The sequence below is a fragment of the Corapipo altera genome, unplaced genomic scaffold (genome assembly GCF_003945725.1).
Source record: "Corapipo altera isolate COAL_440 unplaced genomic scaffold, ASM394572v1 62, whole genome shotgun sequence".
NCBI lineage: Eukaryota > Metazoa > Chordata > Aves > Passeriformes > Pipridae > Corapipo > Corapipo altera.
The window spans coordinates 5,090,563-5,111,289 of record NW_020884894.1 but is presented as its reverse complement, the minus strand read 5'-3'; the positions used below and the strand labels follow the sequence as shown (position 1 = coordinate 5,111,289).

At 40.5% G+C, this 20,727-nt stretch overlaps 1 protein-coding gene across 4 annotated transcripts in view; it reads left to right on the top strand.

Annotated features, from left to right (window-relative positions):
• The window catches only part of BANP (BTG3 associated nuclear protein), a 117,262-nt gene extending 97,146 nt beyond the window's left edge, over positions 1-20,116 (top strand). For all 4 annotated transcript variants that reach the window (XM_027646462.1, XM_027646459.1, XM_027646460.1 and 1 more), the window contains 2 exons: positions 16,768-16,911; positions 19,389-20,116. In XM_027646462.1, coding sequence (XP_027502263.1) covers positions 16,768-16,911; positions 19,389-19,460 — 216 coding nt within the window. In that variant the 3' untranslated portion in view covers positions 19,461-20,116. The remainder of the gene's footprint in view (positions 1-16,767; positions 16,912-19,388) is intronic.
• Positions 20,117-20,727: the final 611 nt, after the last annotated feature.

Here is a 20,727-nt window from a genome sequence, read left to right as displayed (position 1 = left end):
CTCCTTTCGCAGTCCCTCGGACTCAGGAGTCAGAGCCCAGGAATGAAATACATGTGCATTTCCCTCTGGGTTTTGGGAGGAGGGAGAAAATGGTTCAAATTGGCAAAATGTGAAAGTCTGACAACAGCAGGACTTAAAAATTTATTATTATTGTTTTAAAAAGAGAAATTGGGAGCATCTTGAACCACTTGCCCTAATTGTCCGAGCCAGTGAAATATGTATGGACACATTATCCATAGAAAAATCTGAATATTGGAAATATTTTCACTCTGTGACAAATGGAACCATTTGTTCCTAATTTTTCCTATCTAAACAGTGCTCCCGAGGCTGGAAGAATCACGGGAAGGGGAGAGGAGGGAATTTATTGTCATGAAAACATCATCTCTCCCTGCATTGTTGCCTTTTTATTTGCTATTCTTGCAAGTTACCTCTATAAAAAGGAAAATATCCCCAAAATAAATCAAGCAAAAGATAAAACCCTTTTATTCTTACAGGGGATTTTATGCATAATCCTGCAGAACACATGGAATAAATGCTTTATAAACCTTCCTGTGTTTGTTCTTAGAGAGATTTTGGGGAAAAAAAGTGGAAAAAAATTATAGGAAAATTATAGAAAGTTCATAGTGCCCTGACCTGGCAGTTGTGTAAAAACCTTTGGAATTTGCATTCCCTTGTGTTTTTGGAGCTCTTTGCCCCATGCTCCAGGTTTCAGGGCAGCTTTTCTCCAATTTGTTCAAATGCTTTGGGATTCTTAGCAGACCTTGATGTATTTGTGACAGTTTTTCCCCAAAATCTTTGGGATTGATTTGATTTCCATGTTACATTTCACATAATTTTCCTTCGTTATGCTGCAAATGGAATAATTTCAGGAAAACTTTAATTAACAAAACGAAGCGACTTATTTATTGTGATGGAAAATTTGGCATTTTGCAACTTTTGTGTTTGATTTCCCATCAAAATAATCTGCTTTTTATGCTGTTGTACCCTTTTAATTTATGGGGTTTCAGTATTGGTTTTTGATGGATTTTTGATGATACTCCTTAAAGCCTTTGCAGCAAATTTGAGCCTCCCTGAGAAAAACTTGTTCGCGCTCAAGTGAAGTCCCAAGATTTTAGAAATATTTCGTGGATTCTTGGCAGCCCTTCTGAAGTGTCAACCAAATGTTTGCAGGAACGGCCCAGGGTCACCTATTGGTGTCTTTTAATGAGTTTTGTTTTTAATCTGAATGATCTGAACTAGAAAGATTTGTTTCTTGTTAGAAAGCAGAATATTCTGTTCACTGAGCACTTGCCGACAGCTGCGAGTCAGAGAAAGAAAGGAGCTCAAAGGCATTTGTTTTCAGCTAAAATAAATACTTCAAAATGGTTTTATTTAAAAAAAAATCCACAACAGCTTTGGTTTGTATTCATCTTTGTTTTTTATTCGCCTTCACATCAGTGATTTACAAGCAAATGAAAAGGTTACAACCACAATAAACCAATGCGGAGCAGTAAATTCGGAAGTCTATAAAAACACTTGGCAATATTTAGTGAGATACAACCAAATTAAGGGGTAAGGACAGGGCACCCACCTGGAATTTAAGCTTCAGGTCCCCAAAGTCAGTGTTAAGCTGGTCTTTGAGTGCCTGGTTTAAGCAAACTCAGGTCGCTGGGTCTGGGTGAAACGGAGCTGGTTCCTTCTTAACAGTGAAGTGCAAGAAGTAAGAATTATTTTACTTCAGTCGTAAAGAAAAATAGTGGCAAAACCTGTTTCTGTCGCTGCTGGTGTCATATAAAACAAGTGTTTAGCACATGATTTTAATTTTAAAGATTTTCCCTTTAAAAGTGACTTATTTTTTCTTCATTTTTACTTTTAAACAATTCTGGGAATGGGGTTCAGTGTCTGTCCTTAAAAATTTCTGCTCAAGGCTTTTCCCCTCAGCTCTTATTTTATTTGCTTCGCATTTGTCACTTTGACTGTGCTGCTTTCCCAGCTTCCCCCAAAATTCTTTATTTCACGGGACCACTCTGGAGAATAAAAGCCAACCCCCCCCATTTAGGCATTTCTTTAAATTCCAATGTAATTTACATTACAAAATGCAGGTGGTTTCATTATAAAATCAATCTTCCTTAACCTTTGAACGTTCCTTAGCTCAGCCTGTCCCATAGGAATCCTTCCCCAAGTCCTTCCTCTGCCTCGTGTTTCCGAAAACACGCGGCTCATCCCGAGCCAGTTTCCACTGGAAAAGTGTCCGGTCTTGGCCACTTTGCTGGGAACATTCTGTATCTGGGCAGTTCTTATTTACCTGGAATTCCTGGGACTGAAGTCATGGAGTTAGTCCACAATTAGTCACTCATTAGGCAGAGATTTCAAAATCCTTTTTTCAACGAAATCTTTGGTCCTTGTGCTGCCCCGTGAGTCAAAAAACAACAATATAAACGTGAAATAACCCCCGTAAATATTCTCTCTTTAAAATTCTTGGCTTTTTATGAAATTAGAAAATAATGCTGTCAAAGGATTTGAAAACAGAACTTTCAAAGTCAGGAAAAATCCCCCCCAAAATCGTTCATCTGACTTTTAGCACTGTTAGTCCTTAATGACCAGCACACATGAAAAAATAGTAAAGAAATTTCACTTTTGTTACCACTGAGTGAGGAAAAACTTGGAAATCTGCAGGAAATTAGCAGCTTATCATTCATTTTTGTTTCTGCCTTTGACGTCTATGATGGATTTTATCTCATGAAATTTCGAAGCAAAATTACCCTCCCTTTCTTAAACATCCTAAATCATAATTTTAAACCCGGCTTAGCTGGTGCCTGGCATTGCTCAGCCTGGTTCTCCTGGGGGTCCAGGATCTGCACAGAGAAGGACTGAGGCCAGAAATATTCGGAATATGGGACAAGTGTGAGAAATTTTGGGACTGAACGCTCCGAAAACGCTCTTTATTCCCACATAATTTACCATGATTTGTCTCCTTAACATCACACAGACTGAAATCTCCCTCACCCTTTTTTAGGTCGGGTCTATGACTTTATTTTCCTTGGATCAAAACCATATTTAGACATAAAACCCACTTTGTTTGTCCTTCCCTTTCAATCTGAAATCGAATTTGCAGCCGCAGTAAAAACAATAAAACTCATGTTTGCTTTCCCCCCCTTTTCTTTTCCCCCTCTGTGATAAATTTGGTGTATTTTGAATTTTATCTGCATATCTAAAGTATTCCATTGGAAGCTTTTGAAGGATAACATTGTTTTCAGTGCACAACTGGCTGCTGCTCAAGGGGTTTGAGCTGCAGGAATAGAAATTTGGTGTTTATCATGATGTACTTTGGAACTTCCATTTAGAATTAAAGCAAATTTCTTGCATTTTTAACTATTTCAAATTGTTTCTCAATACAGCTATTTTCCTCTCTTTTTTTACACCAAAAACTAATTCTAGCTCTATGTTGCAGAATTGTCCTAAACTAATATTTCAGCAGCATAATATCTGCATTTCTCAGCTGTTTATCAAGATATAAATCCCATCCACTGGATATAAATCCTGTCCCCTGTGCCATACATATTTGATTTTTAATTTTATTTTTATTTTAAAATTTACATGTATGTTTTCGTTATTCTGTTTATATTTTTATACAACAATAATAATATAATAACAATAATATATAATAACTAGATCTGTAATAATAACTAGATAATAATAAATGGAAGATATAGAATGATATATATAAAATAACTAGATATATAATTAGGACTAGATAGAAAATAAGAACTAGATAGAAAATAAGAACAAAATAATAATAATATTAAATATAATAATATATAATGACAAAATAATAATAATAATAATTATTATTATTATTAAATGACATTATATTTAATGTAACCATTTCCCTGTGCCCTAAGGCATTAGAAATCCCTTCAGGAATGGCAGCAGCTGTTTTAGGGACTGAGATCTGGAATGGTTCAAGCCCTGATGGATCTGTAGGAGCTGCTTTGTGCTCTCACAGGGGCTCTTTGTCCATGGAGCTGTCCCAGGGCCGGGAATGGCCTGGGGGGACTCTGGAAATGTCACCACAACGTGGGTCCCAAATGGCAGCACATTTTCCCAGGGGCAGGAATGAGCCCTGTGAGGTTTTGTACTGAGGGCAGAAATACCAAAGGTTGCCAGAGGTTCACACTGTGGGGTTTCCATTGGCAGCAATGCTGAGCTCACCCAAAAAAAGTTGATTTTTTTCCCTTGAGTTGCCTCTTGACATTTTGGGGGGTGTTAATCCAACATTCCCGACAAACCCGGGGTGAACCCCTCGATCCAGCAGGTCAGGAGCCAGGACAGTGCTGGGCTTTGCTGCTGCTTGGGAGACTCAGGGATTCCTGAAGGGAGAAACAGGGGGAAACCCCACAAATCAGATGCGACTTGAAGGGGGAAGTTGGGAATGTGGTTGTTCAGAAGTGACACAGCTCAGCTGAATTCCCGGGGGTTTGGGTCGGCTCCCACCAGTGCAGAGGAAGAAAATGTGGGATTGTTGAGCTCTGAAAATAAAAATGGGAGCTTTGCTCCTCTAAAAGAGTGGGGAGATGGACTCAGGGATGACCTGCACATCCAGCTGTGGGACAGGATGGGACAGAATTCCATGGTCTTCCTCAGCTCCCATTCCCATCTCTAGGGACACTCAGAGAGTATTCAATTAAATTAACCCCCAATCAGTCACATCCAGGGTGTTACTGTATAAAAATGGCCAGAAATTTTCCTTTCCGTGAAATCTTAAATTTTTCCCAATTGAATTTTTAATTACATTTTGAATTAAATTTTAAATTGTTCACAGTCAGAGACTCCCAAGTCTTTAAAAAAAGTTTTCCTGCTCCCTGTTTGCCTGCGCTCCATTCTGTCTACCATCATTTAAACTTCAAACTCAAATTATTAACTATTATTGCTCTTTTTATAACACTGACCGACCGTTCTCTGGGATGTGCAGTGGTTTATTATTTAACTCCAAAGATTTTTTAATCTGACTACAGTTAAAAGGGGGGGAAAAATTAAATTGATCTTTTCAGTGTTGTTTCATTCCTAATTTCCTCAGTGGTTTATTTAGTGTACAGTGCTTTGTGTGATCTAATTTCTAAGTGAAAATATGAAGGAATTATGTCCTGAAATACACAGGAAAAAACAATATGTAGGTAAATAAAAGTGTCAGAGGGAATCCTTGGTGTAAAGGTATAAATCTCCTTGGGGAGGCTTTTATCTCTTTCTTTCCCTTGCTTTTATCTTCTTGATATTACAAATGCTTAAATACCACTTATTACCTCCTTCTTAAATTCCATTTTCCCCTTCTCTCCTAAAAAGCATCAAAAAGTGTGAAATTTGGATTTAATGGGGGTTGTGAAATAACTTGGATTTTCCTCTGAATTGTTCCAGAGGACAGTGTCAGAACCAGGAGAGGAACAGGCTTCAAAGAATGCCAGAGGTGTTCAGAAATTATAAATATTTCCAGAAATACTATTTTACATATTTTAAATATTATAAGTATTTCCAGAATATCCTTATTATCTGGGGATTCAGGGTCAATCCAGGTGTGTGTCTTATTAATCTGTTTTTTTCTGGAGTCTAATAAATTGAATTTCTAAGAGGAAAAAATAGCATGTTCTGTGTTAGACATGAAAAAAATGCTTTTTATGAGCACATGCTCTAAGAAATCTTTACATTAATTGTGTCTTGGCATTTTATACTCCCAAGGCAGTGTCTGAAACCATGTGAGGGCTGGAAGTGCCATAATTTGTGTCAGGACCAGAGTTGATCAACTCCAAATGTGGGGTTTTTTATTTCCTAAAATGCTGAACCCATTTGAAGCCTTTATTCTTCTCTCTGAGCAGCCAGACAGAGAGTCAGGCTCAGGCTGAGGGTGTGGAATTATTGTGTGAATAAAAATCTGAGAATCTGAGGCAGAATAATTCATTCCTTAATGGGCTGGGGGAGGAATAACTTTTACTGCCCCTCTTTAAACATCTCAGAAATCCCTGTCAAGGACCCTCCCTGTGCTCCTTCCCTCTGGGATAACATTATCAGGTTCTCACTTTTATTGCTGCCCCACTTCTGATTTATGTTTTGCTCATCAAAGCTGCCAAAAGATGATGGTTTTCTGTACAATTATACATCTTTTATACACAATTATTCTTTCTTTGTTCAGCAGTCTCCTCTGCACACTCCAGCGGAGTTTCCTAATTCACAATTTTCTTACCAGACATTTGTACTTCCCATGGACTAGAAAGAAGAGAGTTTGGAGTTGGTCAGGGAGAAGATTTCCACCTGATAATTCCTTCCTGACATTGTGAGAAAACCACATTTTAAATGGCTTTGCTTGAAAAACTCAGGGTTTGATTGCAAAAAGAAGTCATTTTAACCTTCTAAAAGCAGGATTTTCTGCTGCTCTGCTGAGCTTTAGTTCTGGTTTCCAATCTGTGGCCACACACACACACAGGGCCTGGTTTGGGTGGGATTTTCCCCCTCCTCCTCTTCATTGATAGAAACTTTTCAGTGGGTAGAACATTAGTCAAGTTGAGCTTAATTTGTACAAGTATTGCTGAACACAAATATGTGCTTCTAGCATTTATTTCAGGTTATAGACTAGTTTTACATTATCCCAGCTGGGTATTAAAGGGAGTTCCAGAACTGGCAGCATGTTGGGGAAAAGCAGATGTGGACTCTAAGAAAACAATCCTTCTGGGTCCCGGGCTCTCCTTGATGTCTGCTTCGAATTCACACTCCATATTCCAGGGAAAAAAATTGAGAGGGGTTCAAAAATGCAGCTTAAAAAATGTTAATGCTGATGGGAAAGCTTAATTTCCCTCTCCAGATTGCATTTGCATCGATGTTAAAGACCTTTGGCTGCCCCGGAGGCTCAGCTGGTAGCAAAATATATATTTAGGGAGAGTCAGAGGGAGGGTCAAGCACAGGCTGTTGGTGTCTGGGAGCTCCACATAGGTGAAACTTTGAGCTCTACAGCAAAGTTGGGATTTAGGGCTGGAACTGCTGGGCTGGTTCCTCTCATTCCGTCCCACAGCCATGGATTTCCCCGGACACGAATGGGGAAAAGAAGCGACGGCACAGAACCTTGGAGAGATGCTCTGGAAGGGTAAAACTGCCCTGACAACACACATATGGTTGGAGTTCAATCCCCAGGGGAGAACAGGCACTCAACTACTGTGCCAATTGTTTTCCATCCCCAAAGCAAAGAGATTTTAATGATTTATGGCAGAACAGGGTGGATGTGTTACCTAATGGGGTTAGAATGACTCGATGCAGTTTTCTAAGCAGTGCAGGAAGTGAAAGGGATAAACAAATCCCTTCTTGTTCCTCTTTGTTCCCATTTCCAGCAGCAAAGTTTTGGTTATCTGCTAAAATAGTAGTTTCTCTGGGAATGCTTTCCCGTGCAGAGCTGGTATGTGGAAGCAAAAAAAAAGAAAAAAAAAAAAAGGATTTTAAAAATCACCACTTTAAAATTATTTCAAAATCACCACCATCATTTTAACATTATTTAAAAATCATTTTATTTGTGTTCTCAACGTGGAATGTAGCTGGCAACCCACATTTTTTAAGGGTTTGTGTAATTCTTACATGTTGGGCTACTTGAGAAAAGTAAATAAAGGAGGGAATTAATCCAGTAACCGAGAATTCATTTGGAAAATTGGGAAAGTATCATGTGCAGCTCCATAACTACACAACTTAGGCAAACAAAGTGACACTCTGGTAGGATTCATTTTCATTTTATGACTTGAAATTAGAGAAAGGCTGTTTGCATCATCCCAAAGGCTGATGTGAAAGAAGCACCAATTCCCAAGCCTTTCTCCAGGGGGTTGGAAACATTTGGCCACTTAGTGCCTGGGCTAAAGGGAAGCACATGTGGAGCTCCAGTGCTGAGCAGCTTCTGGTGCCTGGAATGATGTGGCTTTAGGTGGAGAAAATATATATAATTCATGTCTTATCTGTGAACCTTGGTGGAAGTCAGGGGGTGGTGATTTGTGGTGATCTGAGGTTATTAAATCTGTCAAAAAGATGATAGTTTTAAAAATGACAGTGCATATTTGTAAGGACATCCACCTCCATGGAGGAAATCCATCATCTTTCCTAATTGCTTTTCTTTGGGAACTCTTTTCTGAAAAAAAAATGACATCAAACATAAGATTTGCTGAGGTGGAACATGATCTATAACATTTAATATCCATCCCATCTGCTCTTGGTTTGGTCCTCACTGGAGCCCATGGAGCAGTTCACAGCAACACTTGCCTTTTCAGTGCCAATAATTGAAATAAAGTGGATAAAGCTTCTATTATTTTGGATTCTTTTTACGTGAACTTTCCTAGGAGATAAAAGCCAAGATTAGAGCTATAGTTGGGTATTTTAATTCCTTTCCTACCGATATCCTGTAACCTTTTGTAGGAGTATTTGGAGAAGTCCAGGTGTTCTGTCATATGTTTTCCATTCTAAAAACCAGCCATTTCATGTTTATTTTTAGTCAAAGTTCTGGAATTCATGTTCCCCTTACACAAGGACATATCCACTAGAACATGAAGAGAACTTCTCGTGTCCTGGTGTCTCCCAGCTCTGTCATTCCTGCCATGGGACTGGGGGGAAAAGGGAAATTAAAGGCAACAGACAGTTCCAAGCTCTGGATGCCTTCCCTCTCTGTGAAATCTGGGACTGTCTTCCCTTAGGTGGGGGAAAAAACCCTGAGGGTTCAAATGTGCTCTTTAACTTGTTCAAGTTGCCACGTTTTCTTGTCCCTGGGATGTTTTTTTCAGGAATTACATCCACAGTGGGTTTTTTTGGTGCAAGTTTCTCTAAGCAACTTATTAATGTAATTTAGGTAATTCTCCAGAGCACTGTTTTCTCATTTAAGTGCTCTTTAATTGACAAGTCCTGGCTTAGAACTTTCTCCAGCTGCTGATTTATAGTCCAGGCTGCTCGCTGGGGTTGTTCCTGCCATCCTCCTCCTGCTTTTCCTTTGAATCCATCACGTCCTTCTGATCCTGATGGATAGAACTTGAGCTGGTTACATCATTGCACAATTAAAGTGGAGGAGGGAGAATATTAATTTGCTTTTCCTTAGGACTTTTCCTGAGCATTGCAATCCTAGAACTTCTCTGTCCCTCTGTGGACGAGCCGTTGTCTCTCGTGCTTTTTTTCCCCATCCATATTTCTCCAAGTTAATGGGATCCTGCCGTGTACAGTAGGAGCAGTGTTTTGTTACCCTGGCTACAAGAGTCAAACTTTCAGATGTTATTTTGCTAGAACTTAAAAAAAAAAATCCCTGCCAGTTATGATGTAAACATTTGCAGTTCCCCCTAAATGCCTTTTCTTTCTGGAATCAAAGTGAAATCACCGTTCCGAGGGCAAAGTGAGGAATTGGTTTGGACATTTGAAAGCAAAATAACAGCTGTGTGTGATTCTGGGAGATCCTCAGTGATCTGCTCTTCCTATTTTTAAGCGGCATATTTACTACCAGCCTCATTGGAAGGGAAGGACCTTCTCATCAGCACTAAGAGTCCAAATCCTCCTTTAAGTTTTTTATGAAAGGGTTGGATGCTCCTTCGGCTGAAATTGCCTCAAGACTTGAGCAGAATTTCATAGTAAATGCTCAAAGTCCTTCAGCATTTCTCCTGACCTTTTGTTTCGAGCATAACTAATCCCACCAGGAATTGGAGCCTGGAGGATGGGCCCAGCAGGGTGACATTTAAAGCCGTGTTTACATTTATTGGAGTAGCAGGGATTTGCCACAGCAAAATATAAAGGGAGACAGTCCAGAAGGGAAGGATCCTCTCCCTCTTGGCTGGGTTATGTCACAACAGCAAATTTCCCACAGCCAGATGCTGTGTGAGTCACGTTCCTTATCCACTGGGGTGACCTCTGGCCGTGCTGGTCACTTGGAGGAGTCTGTGTCACTCGGCTTTCACTCCTTCCTTCAGCTTTTGCACTCGGCGGCTCCACTTCAGGAAGATTTCTTTGACACTGGAGTATTTTGCTCTGAACTATCCAGCCATTTCTTAACAGCACTCAGTTGTGCATTGAATAAAACCCAAAAATAACATTCTGCTGGAAAAAAACCATGGAAGCCAAAGCTTCTTTAGTACTGCTCCAAAGAGTGGATTATCATGGGGAGATGGAACTGCCCACTCCGAAAAGTCTTCCTGTTGGAAGTAGTTCCGTGATTTTACCCTACTTGCTGCTGACACTGAGCTGTTTCTTCACAAAATGTTGGAATTATGTAGATTTGTGGCTGCCCCATCCCTGGAAGTGTCCAAGGCCGGGTTGGATGGGGCTTGGAGCAACCTGGTCTAGTGGAAGGTGTCCCTGCCCATGGCAGGGGGTGGTTTGTAAGGTCCCTTCCAACCCAAACCACTCTGGGATTCCATGATTCCATGAGATTTGAATAATATTTACTGTTCTCAGATTGAATTAACTCCAGAGTTTTTACAAACTATAACAGAACACAGAAGGCTGAGCAGAAATGCTTAGTTATGTATTTCTGACTCTTTTTTTCCTTTCTTGCCAAAAGATTATGGGGATATAGGGAAGAATTTTAGGTGGATTGACTACCTGGCAGTCCCATTCCCATATGTGTGTGGAGTTCATGTGATATAATCCATGGGTTCACCAGAGAAGAGATTAATTAACCAGGGAAGGTGGGCATGAAATACCCAAATTCCTAATTCAGGGAGCTCTGGAAGGTGCAGGGACATCAGATCACCTTTTGTGAACAACTGACATCAGACTGGGGTTGGTTTTGGGAAGTTCAGCATCTGAGAAGAGCTGCCAGTGAACCCCAAAGCTGTTTGAGAAGTTTCCATTTCACTGAGAGGATCTCGGTACAAAAGCTGAGTCAGATGATCCAGATTTCCTTCCTTCCAAACATCCCCCAGGATTTGATACAGTGAGTTTAGATGAGGTAACTCCTCTTTACATAACCAAGTCACTTTTACTGAAATTACATCTGCTCTCAAACTGCCAATTAAGTATAATTAAGTCTTGCACATGTGCTGGTTTAAAGTGGATTTTCAGTGAAACTCTGGGTTTGGTTTTGGTGTATTTTACATACTTTTTAAGGCCTGAGCTCATCCCTACTAGAAGTCAAAGGAAGGGCCCTGCTTGGCTTCCTTAGGATGTGATCCCAAAGCATCTTGAGACAATCCCTCTTCCTTCCATGACTTTTCTTTACATCCCTGTCTGTCCATCTGGGATATTGAGTTAAAATCAAACGCTGCTGATGACCATGTGAGCTTCCTATACCCAGGATTTCCTGTATCTCCTTGTATTCGGATCACGTGATGCAAAGCTTGATTTGGACTTTTATTTCTCACTAATTAACTTGGCATCCCTTTCAGCCTGTAAAAATTCCCAGATAAAGTTTAAATTACCCTGATGATGTTGAACACCAACCACTTCTCAAGGAGCTGGTGGACTCTTGAGGGACCCTCACCTTGCCCTCAAAGAGGTGTAGACCCAGTGAATGTCTGAGATACCTTTAATAGCTTCACCTTTGTCTCTTGGTGTTCACTTAATTTTACACAGGTTGTATTTAACCTAGACAGAAATAATTAATATAAAAATATTCTGTATTTTTAAATACTGTATGTGGAAAAAAATGGCTTCTTTTAGCTGGGCAGTGCTTAGGAAAAGCTCAGGGGGACAGTGATGGTGAGAGCAGGTGCTTTTTAATACAAGATAACATAATCTATATTAATTTGATCTTTTTCTGCACCTTATGTTTTGCAGTTTATTTCCCAAATTAGATGTGAACAGTTTTCAAAGTCCCCAGAATATTTTATTTGTGTTTTTCTTTCTTTGTTTTGGTTTGATTGTGGGTTTTTTTTGTCTGATTGGTTTCTTTGGAGTTTTTCTCTGGGTTTTTTTTTTGTTGTTTTTTAAAAAAACCTTGTGCAGGGAATGTTCATAAAGATCAGGAACCTCTGCCACACTTTCCCTTTCAAATCTCCCCTCAGTTCTTCACTCAGCACCTCATTTTTCTTTGCTCAGGGTCTGTTACAGGATTTCCCTGATGGCTGCAAATCCATAAAACCCCAGTGCTGGGAAGTATCGGAGCTTTGCTGACCAGAGTCACTCTCCAGAGGCAGAGGCTCATTCCTGGTGCTCCCTCGGCCGTGTTTTCCTTTGGGATCACCAAAAGGGGCCTCTTGGGAAGGAAGTGGGTGTTGTGAAAGGACATCAAGGCCAGGTTGGACCTGACTTGGAGAAACCTGGTCTGGGGAAGGTGTCGGGGGGGTGGAACTTTCTGAGCTTTGATGTCCCTTCCAACCCAACCCATTCCATAATTCCATGATTCCATGATTCCATAAAGATGCAGATGGTTTACATTCACCAAACCACACTTTGCCATAACTGATCTCTCTCCACCCAACCTCAGCAGGCAGAAAAAGGGACATTTTGGTGCAGTTGCAGTTTGAGAGTTCAAACCCCAGTAGCTGTGGTTGTGTCCATGTGTTTCTCCAGGCACATTAAGGGAATCTGGGAGCTGACAGGGCTGAGCAGAGCTGTGGCCACAGCAAAGCAGCTGAGATGTTTATTCCTTGTTATACAAGGAAATATTGCCCCTGATAAAAGCACTCTCTGGAATGATCCGTTTCATTTTTCCACCCTCTGCGGAGCTGAAATCCATTTCACTTTTCCTGCCTGTTATTTAGGGAATGTCAAGGAGGTGCTCCCAGTTCTATGGCTCTGCAGGGGGTTCCCTGATGAGGTTTTGACAGATTTAAGGGCACTTTTTGCACGGTTCAGCTCCGAAATGCACAGCAGGGACAGTTCCCCTCGCTCTGAACTGCTCTGAGTTGGGCTTTTATTTATGCTGAGTTTATTTTGGTATTGGCACATTTCATGTAAGGAATAAATTGCAAATTTAGGTACAAGTTTTTGTTGGATAAGGGAAGGTCCCCAAGTAAAGCTTTAGGACATAGATTGGTAAATTCCCAGTGATATCAGCTTTGAGAGCAGTCGATAATTTTTATTTCGTTTTCAGTTACCTTAATTCAGCACACTTTTATTTTAAGAGAAATTAATTAGGACATTAATACTGTTTTTAAACAAAGTTCATGTTACCAGAGCTTCTGTCAAACCCTTATACCACAACACTGTATATTGAATTTACATTGTAATATTGTACTATTTGAGGATGGATGAGTGAAGCAAGTGTCCTCCACACTGGACTTGTTTCCTTGTGTTGGGTCTTGCTCTGCTTCATCAAGGGAAATTAAGAACTACAAAATTAAACTTTTGGACTCGAGTCTTGGATTTTTTTTCATACAGCTCCATTCTTTTGGCTCTGCACTGCCTACTCCAGCTTCCTTAGGGAATGCTAAGATGTTGGAGACCTGGATTAATCTAAACCTCTGATGTTTTCAAAGAACTTATTAATTTTTGATACTAAACAGTTTTTGAGTTCTGGACCTAAAGACAGAGTCTAATTGCCCCAGATAAACTCATCCATGAGCCTGTAAATCCACTAAATAAATGTTTTGTTGGCAATAAGATGGTTTTAGTCTTAAGGCTTCATGAAGAAAACTTTAAGACTGGAAGGAATCTGGTAGAGGGACTTATCTTTTTGAAGGGAAGGTGTTTATCAGCAGAGCTGCTTATCTTTTCAAGGAGCTGTGTTTGCTGTTTGAATGTGTTTTGCCATCAGCGCCACAGGATTTTTAGTGAACCTTCTATAAACAACCACTCAGCAATTCAAAACCTCTCTTTATTTAAAAAAAAATCATATTTTTTTGCATTCCTGCAGTAGAAATGGGAAAAAAGACACCAAATTCTCAGAGTGTTTTGGTTTTGAGCCTTTTATGGGTAAGCAAACATTTGTGCTTGCCTAGATCAATAAAAGGGCTCACAACAGTAGCAAGAAGGTGTTTTAAAAGGTTCAGAAGTGTCTTTTGGAATGTTCAATCTGGCAAAGACCAGACTGAGGAATGGGCCTGGTTTTGGTAAAAAATATCCAGCTATTCCAAAATATTCATCTGGTTTTGGAATTTAAAGGCTTAAGTTATGAACTTCCAAAAGAATAATTGCCAGTGATAAGTAAAATCGGCAGAGGGTGTGATATGTGTTGAACCATGCTTGGAAACTGTTTGAATAATTTTGGAGGAAACTGAAAGAAGGCATTAAATTTTAATCTTTTGAAGAAAATTCTATTTCCTGCCCTGGCAGTTGAATGTTGAATGGGAACAATTAGTTACGGGATAAAATGAGCTTGACATGGAAAGAAAGGAGGCAGAGAACGTGGCTGGTTTTCATTATTAAGACTAATTTTATTAAGTTTTGTATGGCAAACATCTCACTGAAGAAGGGATGAAAAACAGAAGTTTGGGAGATCAATAATTTGCATGTCCCAAACCATCAAGAGTTTGAGTGATAAAGAGAAAAAAAAGGAAGAGAGAGGAGGTAAAAAACCCAAAGAGAAATGCAGAGATTCAGGTCAGTGGGATTACACAATTGGTACAGTCATAGAATTCCAGAATGGTTTGGGTTGGAAGAGACTTCAAAGATCATTTAGTTCCAGCCCCATGGGCAGAGACACCTTCCACTATCCCAGGTTGCTCCAAGCCCCATCCAACCTGGCCTTGGACACTTCCAGGGATCCAGGGGCAGCCACAGCTTCTCTGGGCAACCTGTGCCAGGGCCTCCTCACCCTCACAGAGAGGAATTCCCTCCCAATATCCAATCTAAACCTCCTCTGTTTCTATTTGAAGCCTTTTCCCCTGAATCTGCTGAGAAAGGGAGTTTTTTTTCCAAGTGCTCTGGAAGGTCACTGGCAGGTGAGAACACGCAATAAAACAGGGAAGCTGTTGGAAATTTTTGGTTCTGTTGGAAATTTTCGGCTTCTTTGTTGTAAAACAGTTTCTATGTGACAAGAACAGGGGGATGGAACTTAAAACAACCTGGTCTAGTGGAAGGTGTCCCTGCCCGTGCAGGGGGTAGAATGAGATGAGCTTTAAGGTCCCTTCCAACCCAAACCATTCCATGATTCCATGATAATGGGGTTGTTCGGTCACTCACAGTCATTGTGAACTTTATAATTCAGAAATAAATGAGAAAAAAAACCCATTGAAGACCTACAGGTAATGAATAGAGATGTGATGTGATCCCAGCAGCCTGGATCATTCAGTTCCAACACTAACACCGTAGGGTGGAAGAATTTTGCTCACTCCTGTAAAAACAAAGTGTAGCATCCTTTGCAGTTTGATGCCAACTGTCTCCCAGAACACCCAAGATCTCATAAAATCCTGAGCACACCCCTGAGGTCATTTATTGGGGTCGCCTCTTCTTGCCTCCCACGCTCCCCAGAGAAATTGTGGTCCACCCCCTCCTCCATGGCCACCCACCCTCAGATCAGCTGAGAAATCAGACTTTGGGAAGCAAAACCTTTGTTAGGAATGTTATTTTTGCTCTTTGTTCTCTCCTGCCTTCCTTTGAAAGTTCCTTTTGTTTGCTGCGGGTCAAATGCTGTAGTTTAAAAATACATCCCTCATGGCACAAAGAAATGAAATTAATATTAATTAATGTGCCTATTCTAGCTGAATGTCAAAAATGGCAGTGGGGACTTGTAATTATTTACATACAGGTATTTTATTCTGATCTGTGTGTCAAGAAGTAAATTAAAATTAATCTAAAAAGAAGCATGTTTTTAAGAAGGACTTTGAGATGGATCCACTATCCTTTGGTTTTGAAGCCTTTGGGAACTTAGGAACTATAGGAACTTAGAATTAATTAGTAATTCTTAAATCTACACCTTCATATTTGACGCAAATATAAACATTGCTCTAATAAATGGTCAACACTGGAATGCCTTTGGCTGTGAGAAGGAGTATCTTGGATTTGGGCCTGTTAATGCAGCAGTAAAATGTTACTCAGTGACATCCCTGTGCACTACTGGTAGTGTCACTTTCATGTGACCTGTCAATCTGTCCCAATTAGTCTTTGTCATAATCATTAACATAATTATGAATCCCAGAAGGCCAAATGGATTGAGCACCTTATGTGGGAATCCCTGTGTTCCATGTCCACGTGGCTGAAAGCAACTGATACTGATGGACAAGTGTTTTTTGGTTTCTTTTTAACAGTCTTTGGTGTTGGATCTGGTTTGGTTCAGGAGCTTACAGACACTGAATGACTGAGGTTTATAGATATCTATATATCTATATATCTATATATCTATCTATATAGGTAGGGTGTATTTTAGAACAATTTGGTTGCACTGGAAAAGATACGTGGAGCCATTTTGGTTGTTATTATTATCTATAGTAATGAAACAATATAAAAGTAGCTGGTTTGGTTATTATCTGTAGAAATATAGGCATAAAAATAACACTTTGGAAAATGTATAAGAAAAAGAAAGGAAGAGAAAGGAAGGATAAGAGTAGAAGGATGTCACCACTGGGGGGTCCAGCTACGAGACCTGATTATTGCAATATTGGTGTCTGTTGGTCAAAGTCTTGATCCCTTGGGGTGGGGGAAGACGTCAAAACATGAAGTCCAGTGGGTTAATATGTGCTCAGGTTCAGGGGGGAGGTTTTACACTGATGGAACATGTGGGTCATTCACAGTCCACTGGTGGAAGAGTCTGGACCTGCTGCTCTTGCAAATGGCCCCTTGTTGGAGCCATTCACCAGGAACATCCCAGCCTCTCACAGGGGCTCTGGGATGACCCAGTTTTTGAGGAGATGCCCCACTGAGGTCCCTTCCAGCCTGCCCCACCCTGGAATTCCAAGTTGTGACACCCTGCTGTCCCCACAGGTGCTGCAAGGTGCTCAGCTCATCGCCGTGGCATCGGCCGAGCCCGCGCCCGGGGGGGTGGATGGATCCCCACTCCAGGGAAGTGACATCCAGGTCCAGTATGTGCAGCTCACACCAGTGACAGACCACTCTGCCACCAACCAGGTATGTACAGGTCTCTATTTTCACCATCTGAATGTGCTTAACTCGAGTGAAATATCCGTCACACGTCCTGTATATCTACCCACAAACAAGGACTTCATGATCCTTTCTCCAAACCATATAAAAAATATCATTTACATAATTTTTTTAAAGATATAAATGGTCTTTTCCTACTCCCTCTGCTGTGTTCCTTCTCAGTGCCTCTAGAGAACAGTTATTTTGGTCATCATTGTTTTCCTGTGCCCTTGAAGGCTAAAAGCCATTGCAAAGGACAGGGCAAGAAACGTGCCTGAATGCAGCCAAAAAGGATATTTTAGACTGAGGTTTCACTTAAAAATGTTATACCCTTCCTGACAGCAGTTTTCCAGTTGTTTTGATCAACAGCCTGGATTTCCCACAGCATCTGTGAGTGAACACTTGATCCCCTCAGTTATGGTGGAGGATTTACCGGGTATTTTTGTCTTTTTAAATCAGTTTGAACAGTTGTGTGGCTGAGTCTAGAAAAAGTTTGTCATCAACTTGAAGCTTTGGTGACAACGCAAGAAAATTGACTTAGAACAGTTGTAAGAAGTTTTTCTGAAGATGGTCACGGGTTGTTTTGCAAATCCCACTTCCTGGGCTTCTGTTCTGGAGGATGCCAAGTGCTTGTGGAATTCTTTTGCCTTCTGAAGATTTATTCTTAGTCACTTGTAAGACTGCTCTGGACACTGAGAGTGCTGCTACAGGGATTGTGCCTTATTTTTTATGAATCCTCCATCACTGCTGGTCTTGTGCAATTAATAAATCATGGAGTCATGGAATATCAGGACTCACAAGGATCATGAAGCCAAATAAGTGAAGTACATAGGCAGCAGGTAGTGAGAGGTGTTTCTCCTGCTGCTGCTCTCACTCCAGACTTGGAAAATACTCAAATTTACCTCCCATGGAGCTTTCCTGGGTGTGTTCCATGTGCTTGTCCTATCAAATGTAGCAATTTGATAGATTTATTCAGCACTTTGGCACGAATTTATTGAACAATTTAAGTTTAAGCAAACACCAAATTACCTTCCAAGCTGAACAGGATAAAAGTCTTGTAGCCATGTGCAATTACTGACAACAAGGCAGAGATGGAGAGAAAGAATTTGAAAACAAATCTTAATTGAGGAGAAACACTTCATGATTTCGAGCCTCTGGTAGTTTTATTTGAATAAATAAGTTGTGACTGTGTAGTAAAATCTGAAGGATGAGAAATCGGGAGTTTCCACCCATGTGGATCATCCTGCAGATCCAAGGCTGAGGGCAAAAAGCAGGACTTCCAATCAGACTATTTTACAACAGAAATACTGTCAGAGATGTAATTCTGTATCCAGGGTGTTACATAAAGCAAATATTAGATGTGTTTATGGGGGGAAAATCCATCAAGAGCAGATCTCTGGAATGTGGGGCAGGAAAATCCAGAGAAATATCATTAAATCCTTGCCCTTTGCTTGGAGTTTTATCAGTGCTTGTGATCCTGGCTCTGTCAGGGGAAGGTTTCCTGGGTGTGAGGGGCTTTCTCCAAGCCAGTCCAGCTGTTCTTAAGTTTATCTTTCAGCTCCAAGGATGGAGTTTGTGTCAGCAGCAACTTTTCCTTACTCCAAGTAACTTGGCTAAAAGGGAATTTGCAGTGGGATTATCCTTCCCCAGCATTGTCAGCCCACTGGGAGGAATTTAATTTTTAAGGAGACTTCCCTTGAAAGCTGAAATCAATTGTCTTTACTCTCAATTCTGTCATGAGGGCTGTTCTTCCTTGGAAAGTGAGGAAAATCAGGCCTGCAGGAAGGATTTTATTGGAGGAAAAGTTGACTGTTGTAGCTTTATTCTCATTTTACACAAAATAAACATAGACTGCAGTGGGTGAAATCAGCATTTTTAGACCATATCCTGCAGCAACTGAGAAATTCCAAGCACGAGGCCATCAGGGAATTTTACTCTCCTTACCTTCAGCAGCTCTGTCATTCCAGGAATCCCTCCTGGCTCTTCCATGATCCCCTTGGTGGCTTTTTATCCACAGTTCTGCCCAGCTCCATATTCCCAATGTCTCTCCATACCTTGAGCTGGCACCAGCCCTTCCACAGCTTCATGTTGTGCCAGACAAAGGGTTTATTTTCTTTATTTAGAGCTGGGTTTTTTGGGAGAAGAGAGGGGGAATAATTGTTTCCTATGTGCCACTCCTGATTGTGTAGATCTTTATCATAATTGCATTATTTCAGCCTTCTCCTTAGAGGCTGAAGGTCTATTTAGTCTTCAGAAGGACTCTTGATGTTATTTTTGGTGCCTTTGTAAGTGTGTTCCCATTCCCACTCCGTCACAGAACCGACATCCATGCGGATTTTGCACTGGGATTTTTCCACTGGCATATACAAGAACTTTCTATTAGTACAACAAGTTCACATTCCCTTGGTTACACCAATGAAAAGCACTTTTAGATTGATTTCTTGCTGTCCTGTTTCCCTTTGCAGGGCACTGACAGCCTTCAATCAGCAATCCAGCCAGAAATGCAGATAGAACACGGAGCAATCCAAATTCAGTGAGGGCACTGAGGAACATTGGGAGCTGTTGGTGAACTACAGGCAGAAATGAAGTGCAAGAGGACAAAAATACCTCTTAAACCAATGGTCACACCTCAGACATCTCCAGCCATGGCCTGGTTGTCCTCACCTGGAATAATTCACACCCTTTTACTTCAGCTGGAGCTGCACCACAACAGCAGTGAAGATCTGACCTTCAGGAAAAAAATCAAGAGGAAAAAAAACAACCCTTGCAGAAAGACAGAAGGAGGTTTAATTCATCCAAACTGTGAGACTCAATTCCTGCTCACCCATTTCTTCTGTGAAAAAGGCCCTTTGAATGTCTGCAGATACCTTAGGAGGTGTATTGCTGCTTTGCAATACTTGCTTTACCACATAGAAAAGTTCCAGAGCTCAGCTATTTTTCACTGTTTAAACAGCTTTTTTTTTATTTGCTATGGTGTTTATAACAAAAAATGGAAAATATTTAAAAAGAGGAAAATCCCATGACAGCAAGTATTGGCCTTTTGCTGGTGTTTTCTGTTCAGTGTAATGAAAACTGTACTTGCAGAAGACTAACAATTTTGTTTGTACTGTTGCTTAACTACTTTTCTAGGGGAAAAGGCTTTTAAATGCTGTAATTATGCATTTCTAATGGAAAATAAATGTGTATTTATGAATAGTGCAGCTCTAAGTTGCTCTGCCTTGGGATGAGGATGGTTTGGTGGCTGCAGAAGTGGAGTTCTGGAGGAGTTGATGCCACTTGCAAGCTCTGCTGGAAGTCACTTTAAGTCTCTAAGGAAGGTCTCAATCTCAGATCGTTTTATTATCTAAATTTTCAGTGCAACAAAAATGGGATAGTTAAGCTTTGAAGTCTGCAAATCGTATTTTATACAATGAATTTATGAAATTTATGGTAAATGTGAACAATTCTTCTGAGCTCTCTCCCTTTTAGTTTCTCCTGCCTCCTTTGTCCAGCAGTGCCTTGGTCTGGGATTCATCCATCCAGAAGTCTGAAATCCGTCTTGTTGTTCACCGTCCAGAGCAAGATGAAACCCTCTCTCCTCCGAAACTTCTGGGAAATTTGATATTGATTTCAACAAAGCACCATTTTCCTATTTGCTAAGCTTGAGTAGGAAGGAAACCTGTTGCCTATAACCTGATTAATGATTTTTTTGAAAAATACAGAGTTTACTGGGGGAGGTGTTCTTTGTATTTGATTTTCAGCTGATTTCTATATGATTATTGCCAATATATGGCTCATAATGCATTTAATGTATTAATGAATGAG